We start from the raw sequence: 9,526 nt of genomic DNA on the forward strand, positions 1-9,526 counted from the left end.
AGAAAGCTGAACTGAAAAGCCAAGAGATCTTTTATGGTAGGGAAAACAATATTGGATTGTGTGCTTCTCCCCAGTGGAGCAGGAATAGTGCTCTTGTTCAAAGAACCACAGAATGGTTTGGGTTGAAGGGACCTTCCCAGCTCCCCCAGTGCCCCCCCTGCCATGAGCAGGGACATCTTCACCAGCTCAGGTTGCTCAGAGCCCCGTCCAGCCTGGCCTGGGATGTCTCCAGGGATGGTTCATCCACCACCTCTCTGGCCAACCTGGGCCAGGTTCTCACCACCCTCAGGGCCAACAATTTCTTCCTCATGTCTAATCTCAGTCTCCCCTCCTTTAGTTTAAAACCATCACCCCTTGTCCTGTCATTGTTCTTGCAGAAGCCAATGAAGAACTGGTAGTTTCCTTCAGCAGTCAAAGCTTTAGTGCTGCCCATTATAGGAGAATCTCTTATTAATTAGTGTATAACAGGAACTGCCTGGTTTTGTTGTTGTATCTAAAAATTCTTGTCTGGACAGCCTGTGCACTGTAGGGATGAGTCCATGAGGACCAACACAGTTGTGGTCCCTGATGCTGGGGCCCTCAGTGGCTCTGCAGACATCAAACACAGCAGCAGCTGGGAGCTCAGAGGCAACAACCCCATGGGGAGTGTTCAGTTACTCGTCAAACAACGGATTAAACATCCCAGTCACATCCCTTGCAAAGAATGCTTGACCTCTGATAAAGAATGGACACCAGGAGATGTCAAGGAAATAGGAATGGAGATTTCTTTTGGCATGCAAGGAATTTATAAGGTCTGCTGACGTTTCATCACAACAGAAGAATACATAACCAGAGTTGCCACCTTCCCTTGCTCTTATGAAAAGGTCCTGATTTACATGAAACAAGAACCTCATTTTGTTGCTGTAGGTGATGGGGCAAGGGTGACTTTGGCAGGTACCTGCAGGATAAGGCACCTTGCAGCAGGGCTGTGCCAAGGCCAATGGCACTGCCACCACCTGCTCCTTGGTCCTGTGCTCCAAATGCAGCTCGTTAGTGCTGGGGGAACACGTTCATCAGCTGGGTCAGGATGTGGGAGCCCAGCAGAAGGGGCTGCAGTGAAGATGTGGCTGTGGGACAGGACCCCATGGAGAACCCAGCTTGGGGACCCCCCAACCTGCCCAGCAAACCACTGAACAAGCCCAGCAGAGCCCGAAAGCAACATGTTTTCCCAAAGACAGACAGTAAGAGCTGACTCTAGAAGAAAGGCTGCCCAAACTGCTTTAAAAAATCAATTCTTACAATATAAACACAAGTGTATTCTTCTGGTGTAATTCCATCACTGCAATTAGGTTACTCTGGGCTTTGAATTGCTCTGGATGATAAGGAAAATCCAAATGAAAAATGAAAGATTCTTATTTTGGGATATTTGGGCCAAATTCTTGGTGTAGGTCAGATAGAGTCTTCTTTTTTCTATGTAAATTTTACTGCTATATTGTGCTTAGGTTTCTAGTACTTAGTTTATAAATTTAAAATACACCTCCAAACTATGAATTCTAATTAATAATTATGCAGTGGAAGTCTTTTAATGATCAGCTGATGATCACTTATTGACAATCAACAGCTGCATCATCTCAATGCCTCAAAGTGATTTGTGTTAATGAATTAAAACTCAGAGGAGAGAAACCAGTTCAGTTCCCAGGCATTCAACACAAAACCTTTTTAAAAGAGTAGACAATTGCACAGCGTAAGGGTTTAAGTTGGGGAATGGAGAATAATAATGTATCCAATTGAAAGTGCAGGGGAATTTAGAGAGGAGAAATGTAATTGCCTGATCTGGAAAGAAGCCAGGAACCATGTTTAAAGTCTCATTCTTAGGAAATGTGTCTTAGAATCTTTAATGACTTCAGGATCATGAGACGTGACACATGTTTTATGTGCTTGGAAACTAAAAGAAAAACAAAGGCAATCTGTGTTTCTCTTTTTTTCTTCCTGATTCTAGAGATGTCCTCTGATATTTTAGAAGCTGGTGTAATGCATGCATGGAGTTACGACCCAGCGTTGAATGAAAGCAGAAAGACACCACTCCAAAATGAAAACCAGTCTTCTACGCTTGCAAGAAAATAAAAAAAAGAAAGAAAATAGTGAAGAAATGTGTTTATTTTCACTTTCATTAATGTGATCTGTGAAAACAGCTGAAGAAGAACAAGACGCTTTTGTTTCCTCCAGCCCTGCAGGACAGTTCGCTCTTTCTGGCACATGAGCCCTGAGCCACCTCCTGGTCCTCGGGCATCGGGACGGTTCAGATCCCAACAGAATCCAGACACAGAGAGAACTTTTTTTCTAAAACACTAAACTTTCCATGTTGCTTAAATATCTCAGTGTACGTGTAACCAGAGGCTGGAGTCTCAGGGTGAGCGGGCAGGATTCACATCTCTGAATGACCCACCAGCCCAGGCGGAGCAGCACAGGGGAAGCAGTTTTGTGCCAAAAAGATTGTTAGCAATTTATTCTCCCATGATAGAGAGCAGAAGCAGCCTTAGCCTTCTACAGATGTTTTTCTTTGAGTGTGAGTGACATGAAATGTAGCGTTAGTCAAGTTTACGGTATTAAGAAATCAGTACTGGACAAATAACAGGATGCTGGTATCAGTTTCAGAAATAACTGCTTTCTATGTAATAGCAAACGACAAGTTCACATACAATGAATTTTGGGGGAATAAAAGCCAAGTTCAGAAGTATTTGTAATGCTAATTGATTCTAAATCCACTGCTGATGGAATTAAAGCTCTACAAGCAGCTCTCTTATTCATGTAAATGCAGGTTTGAGAATTGGAAACATTTTTTGCCATAAGCAAGAAGCCATTTTTCAAAATTTTAAGTGGATTGAAAAGTTGATCAAAGAGCTTTCAGGTTCACATCTGTTTCGTGTGATGCGCACCATGAGGTTTCATTTAGCTTTCGAGCAAACTTAAACTAAAAAGCAATGCAATGAAACCAAAGGTTGTTTTAAATGTAAACTGTTATTGCCTCATCAAAATGAAATAACTGAAAACTCATCAAATGTTTTTGGTCAAATTAAAGCTGTAACTTTGGGTGGGATTTTCATCTGGAAACTTAGTGTGATCATAGCCAGGATATTTCTGGGAGCAAAAAGGGGCATCATTATCATAATTATCTTACAGATAGAAGCACTGAGTCTGAAAATTGTGATTACCCTGGAGGAAAATAATGTCCTGGTGATGGCTGCGACTTCAGGGGAGAGCTGGGCCTGTTTGGGCCCCTTTGCTGCCAACCTGGCTGGATGTGTCACAACGTGTTCAGAGCATCTTGCTGGGGGTTAATTTGTGGGTTCAGCTCAAGTGGCTGAGTTAGCAGCAGATGAATATCCCTGTAAAAATGAGAGCAGTTAATGAGGGTGGGGAGTTTCTAGATGGGAACAGGACAGAAGCTGCAGGAGTTGGTGGGAGTTAAACCACTTCATGGCTGTTGCAGAGGTCTGGGTGAGAGGAGAGCAGGGGACTCCTCAGATTGAGAGACAGGTGAGAAAACTTCAATTTCTCGGCCATTGCCATTGTAAACCAGCCTGGATCTGGCCCAGCTGAACCCCAACGGGATTTTTGACTGTGGTGTATTTTGAATTGGACCTGCATTTTCTGTCCTTTTCTTTCTGCGCTCACTGATAACCAGTGCAGAGCCTGAGCTGCCACCCCTAGCTAAACCTGCCCCCTTTGTGACAGTTGATTTAGGACCAGAATAGCTGTTTTGTCCATGTCTGACAGGAGCAGTCGGTGCGGCAGCACCTGCTCCCCGGTCACACAAACCAGCAGGTCCCACGTTTGCTTCAAGCCCCAGGTTTATGATCAGAGCTTTTCTCCCCATCTTTCCTTTTATCTTTTCCTTTAACACTTGACAAACAGACCTGCTAAGCCCATTTAGTTAATCGCTGGGCCCAGATGAAGGTCACCCTGCCAAGCACTCTGAATATTCCTATTTGCTCTATAAATATGCATTTGATTCATTGTCTCCTGTCCTTTCCATCACGAGGGACGGGAGAGGCATATCAGCAGACCCCGCTCCTCCCTGCAGTGCTGTGAGTCACTGTCATGGCTCTGATGCTTCATTAGAGCAATATTATTCAGCAGTAATTGTAATTTATGCTCCAAAAGCATTGGGAGAGCTGTATTCAGGGCTTTTAAATCATCCCCAGGATGTGATGGCCAAGGGCTGGGTTGGTGTTGGGGTGAGGTGGGTGGGTGTTTGAAGCAGAGGGGTCTGGCTCCCCTGGGAGCTCCTGAGGAAGATGTTCCTGGGTGATTATATTATAAATTTCCCCCTGCTTGGGAGCGACACCCCAGGTCCCAGGCAGTCAGGAGGAGATGCTGCTGCCCAGAGGGGACCAGAGCTTCCCATGGCGGAGCCTGGTGCTAATGGCAATGTGCATTCTGGGTTGCTGCGATGCAAATGAATAAGAAACATGAAATAAAAAAAAAATCAATTCCACCCGCTGCTGTCCAGAAGGGTTTAAGGGAGGCTCCCTTGTCACAATTGAGATGGACAAACAACATAGACAAAGTTCTTCTGTACAAACAGCAGTCTCCATTTATTGCCACAAATGCTTTTTTATATAGTCTTTACCAGCTCTTGTGACTTTTTGCTATTGGTTACGGGCTGCAATAGCAACATATCATTGGCTAATCTTGCTATCGTAAATGTTACTCTTTCACTCCCTTCTTTCTCACGGGTGTACCTTAGTATCTTAAAGGTCAATCTCTGTTCCCATACCCTCCGTCAGGGAATCCATGGACCCACAGTCGTCCCCCACGCTCCCTTCAGGTTTTCAACATATTTCCTGGCCGGGGGAGCAAAGAAAGCTCTTGGAAACCTCAGCCGGGGGAGGCGGGTGTCATCTCCAGCGTTTTCTGTACGGCACCCCGGGCGCGAACACGCGAACCCGAGACCAGCAGCAGCGGCCCCGCCGGGGGGGGCGGGCCCTGGGCGCGGTGGGCTGATTTAGGGCGGGGTCTGATGCCTGTAGGCGGGGTTAGGGCACGGCTAGGACGGAGCCTATTGGCTGGAGGCGGGGTTAGGGCGGTGTCTGTCTGCTGTGGGCGGGGCCCGCTCTGACGCAACGACGTTTACGGCGGCCGTGAGGGGAGAGGGGAGGCGCTGCCATGGCGAGCCAGTCGCAGGGTATCCAGCAGCTGCTGCAGGCCGAGAAACGCGCCGCCGAGAAGGTGGCCGAGGCCCGCAAGCGTGAGTACAGCCTGCCCGGCCCCGCTCTGTCCCGGGGTGGGATGCGCGGGCTGCCACGAGGGGCTGAAGCGGCGGAGGGGCCTGGCCTAGCCTAGCCTACCCTACCCTACCCTAGCCTAGCCTAGTCTAGCCCGGCCTGTTCGCCTCTGGCCTCTCGGGCCTGTTCGCCTCAGGTGAGCGGGAGCTGCCGGTGCGGCCCCCCCGAGGACAGTGTGGGGGAGCGCTGTCTGCGGGCCGCCCTCACTGCGGGGACCGCCCCAGGCCCTTGGGGAGGGGATGCGGGTCTCATCTCGGTCGGGGATGGGGAGTGGGGCGCACAGCGCCCTGGGCCTCGCCGGTGAGAGCTGGGCTGGAGGGCTCGGGGATGGTGGAGAGGAACATGGTTCCTTGGACCGGGCCTCTGGAAACCTGTGTGGAGGTGTCGGAACCGCAGGGGAGCCCTGGTTTGTATGGCAGGAGAGGCCTGGGCAGGTCTCAGGGATGCTCAGCGGGGCCTCTCCCTAGGAGACCACCATCCACCCCCTGTCCTTCGTGGCAGCAGGGTGGCTGCATGTCCTTATCTGCATCTTTCCTGCGCCTATTTTTTTTTTTACTACTTGATGAAAACAGTGTGTTTCCATCTTGGTGATCAGACACTTCATAGAGCTGAGTGAGCTACTCCTTAAGGAGCCAAGTTAGCTTTTCCTCTTAAGCAAGAGAAATTCTGATTGCAAAGATCCCCACCTTTACAAATATTTCCTGCTTCGAGCATTTTTATTTTATTTTAGTGAAGACACACAGTGTTGTGGTTCTGCTCCCTGACAGTGTTGCGAGAAGAAGCTTGTTGTAGCTCACTCTAAGGGTGATAACCTTGGAGGGGAGGCTGTGGTGGAAAGTCTAGAGGGGAAGTTGATGCAGTCATCAGTTTTTCTCTTGGTTGCACAATTGGCCTGAGGCAAAACTAAGAATTAATGTTCTTTCTGTTGTGCTCTTTGGCGTCGTTCAGGGATGTTACACACTCATGTGAGCAAGGCCAGGCCTGTGGGTTGTCTTATGTATCCACTGGCTCAGAGAACCTCTCTGGTTCTTGCTGGTGGGAGCTGGTTGTGTAGTGATCCTGGTGATGGTTTGGTGGTGCATGGGGCAACCTTGTGCTCCCAAGATTGGCTAACAAAGCAAAGCTGGGGGGGGCTGCAAGGTGTGTGATACCCTGCTGATGCCTCATACAGAAGGCACTGTTGCAGTAGCAAACACTGGGTATCTGGAAGGATGTGAGGAAAAGCATTCTGAATGCTTTTTCTTCTTTATTTCATATGGCGTGTTCTTTGGAAACAGGGAAGAATCGGCGTCTGAAGCAGGCAAAAGAAGAAGCCCAGGCAGAGATTGAGCAGTACCGCCTGCAGAGGGAGAAGGAGTTCAAAGCCAAGGAAGCAGCGGTTTGTTTTCTAGATCATTCACTGTTACCCACCCAGCCCCTTAGCCTTGTGTTTGGGGTTACTTGTCTTGTGAGCAGCCCTTGGGGTGGAGCGTGTTGCCGGAGAAGCACTTCCCTAACTGCCTTCCTCTGATGCACAGCCACATGTCACGGAAAAAACAGTGGAAGTGAATCAGAACACAGTGTATTGCATCTCCACAGCCAGGACTATTGATTGGTAGTGAATTAGCTTAATAAGCTCAAGTATTGGCTGGTGCCCTGATGGGTCACAGCCTCCCAAAACCTGCTACATAGCAGTGTTTAAAAAAAGACCAAGCGCGTTCCTCCTGTGACAAGGCTGTTTCTGGGATGCTAACGTGGTAGAGACTGCTTGCCTTGTCAGTGCTGCTCTCGTGCTGAAGCAATTGTAAGACTTGTATTCTGCTTAGCAGCATTGCCTACTGTGTCCTGAGGGGTGTGTTTTTGTTTCCTGAGCAAGAGGAGTTATTCCCAAAGGTGCAGAACAGGGGTCCTTCACCAGCCGAGGTTGTTTCTGCTGCCTGTGTGTCCCTATCAGTTCTAAAATCTTTAAAAAATGACCTGACAAACCTCCCTTCTGTCCATCTGGTTAGCACAATACCACCTCCTCCCTTCTTCTGCATAGTTGCCTTCATGTCAGTAGGTCAGGGTTAGTTTTTACAACCACTTGTTAGCTTGGTTCACTAGATATATGGTACTGGGCAATTCCAGGATCATAAAGTGGACTTCACTGCCAGTCAGCTGGCTCTGCTTTATTTATCCTTCTTTGGAGAGAGAAGCTCTTTGAATTTGAGTCCCAGGCTGCAAGTTTCCTTCAGTGTACTTTTTTCCTGCCATTTTCTCCCAATTATAACAGGAGTCTGCTCTCTCTGCCCTTGCTTATAGGGCAAGAAGGCTGTTGTAAGCTGTGAGAGACTCCTTGCTGTGTGTTGTGTGGCCCACAGTCCAGTTAGAAGGGAGAGATTTCTATGAAAATTCTTCAAGGATAGAAGCAATCGGATGATGTGAAGACTGTGCTTAAACTAAATCATGATTATTACATTTCTAACAGTATCTAGTACAGTAATGCCCAGGGATTCCCAGTTGTCAGTATGGCAGGAGCTTGATTTCAGGTGTTCTTTAGAAGCCCATGCTTTAAATTCATAGATGATGAATAAGAGGATAAAAGGCAGGGGCTGTGGATGTAATATAAGTGTAGTGAGAAATCTGAGCAGAGAGTCAAGAATCCAACAGTACTTTGTTTTTTTTTCGGTGCAGTTCTGCCCTTAGCGAAGATTAATGTTTGAGATGTGGTGAGGCAGTCCAGAATAACAAAAATCACATTTTCTTTGTCAGGCTACGCACATCTGAGCTTTCTTTTTCCTTTGGTATTTGTAGGCACTTGGATCTCATGGCAGCTGTACCACTGAAGTTGAGAAAGAGACCCAGGAAAAGATGAGTGTCATCCAGCAGAACTTCCAGAGGAACCGTGAGGTTGTCCTCTCCCAGCTGTTGTCATTGGTGTGTGACATCAAACCCGAAATCCATGTGAATTACCGCATCAACGGGTAGTGGTGGAACGAGGCATAAGCACACTGGAAATGCTGGTAGTAACGTCTGAGCTTCAGGTGGAGTGTACAGCTCTCAGCCATACCTTAACTGTTCCCCTTGTGAATGTGTTAAATTATTTCAGTAACCTGTAGGTCATCAGTATCTTGTTGAGTTCTGTTTGTCTCTCTCAGCACTTGGAGCTTACTCAAACATTAAATGACCATGTCTCAAATGTGGGCTGTTATTCAATATACATTCAAGTTGGCACATTAATGCTCCCTTTTTATCTGGATAGTATTCAGTGGAAGGCTTTCCTCTGAGAAGCAGAAAGGGGGGAGAGTTGCTGGCCAGGTTTAAATGGAGTTTAATTCCTGTGCCAGGAATTGTTAGACCTGTGCAACTGTGTTCTTGTTGACCAAAATGCATTTTTCAGTGTGGTGTTAACCTTTGTACAGGGGTTAAACCTTGTAAGCAGAATTCTCGGGCTGTACAGTGCTTGCTGATATTTTTCAGGTGCTTGAGTTTCTCTGTATTGAATATCTTCTGTATATTCTGCTGTTAGCTTGAGTTACAAGTCTGGCACTATGACACTTGAAAGTAAAAACACTTATTTAACTCCAAAGTCTCTAGTCAGTCTCATTCCTGCGAACTTGTTCTGAGAGTGCTGAAAGGTCTCGCTGTGTCGCATGGGAGTCTGGACTCTGAAAAAAGAATGTCAAGATGAAAAGAGGAGTAAGAGATGCAGCAAATGTCTGAAGGACGCAGCAGGTGAGTTAAAACCCCATTACAGATCTCCTCCTCTTGGCTCCAGTCTGATGTTTTACCTGCCAGATTATTCTGAAAACCTTCAGGAACAAATGTTCTAGTGACCATTAGGGGAAATAAGATGTTGCCAGTTCACCGGAATAGTTTGATAACCAGGTGCTGTGCAGTAATTATCCCTCCTTTAGTCAACTACTGGTCACTGCTGCTTTATACCAAGGTCATACTGCATCCTGCAGCATCCTGTACCCAGGAACAGTGTGAAATAAGTGTGCTTGAGTTGTCTGTGCATCGCTTGCTAGCTCTTTAATCACACGCAAATACATCAGGAGGCTTCATGTTTGGGCGGTTTCTTCCTCTTTCACCAGCAGAATATTAAATATAACTTTGCTTTTTTTGTTGAGTCCAGCTTAAGGCTTTTCTTTTTTTTCCAGAAAAAAGACCTTGATGAGCACACACTGGGTCACACCCAAGAGTTGTGCAGTTGGGGATCTAAGCAGGAGACCTTATTGATGCTGTTCCTCAAACAGAACATCCTGTAATTCCCCACGCCCTCAGTGTAGCATTGAAAA

The 9,526-nt window shown here is 47.0% G+C and overlaps 1 protein-coding gene across 1 annotated transcript; it reads left to right on the forward strand.

The window, feature by feature from the left end:
- The first annotated feature begins 5,088 nt into the window (after positions 1–5,088).
- Positions 5,089–8,351, forward strand: ATP6V1G1 (ATPase H+ transporting V1 subunit G1). Its single transcript, XM_065853859.2, has 3 exons — positions 5,089–5,230; positions 6,545–6,645; positions 8,040–8,351. The coding sequence occupies exons 1-3, from the start codon at positions 5,149–5,151 to the stop codon at positions 8,211–8,213; spliced, it is 357 nt and encodes a 118-aa protein (XP_065709931.1). The 5' UTR covers positions 5,089–5,148; the 3' UTR covers positions 8,214–8,351.
- Positions 8,352–9,526: the final 1,175 nt, after the last annotated feature.

Source organism: Patagioenas fasciata, chromosome 20 (genome assembly GCF_037038585.1).
Source record: "Patagioenas fasciata isolate bPatFas1 chromosome 20, bPatFas1.hap1, whole genome shotgun sequence".
In the NCBI taxonomy this organism is placed as follows: Eukaryota; Metazoa; Chordata; class Aves; order Columbiformes; family Columbidae; genus Patagioenas; species Patagioenas fasciata.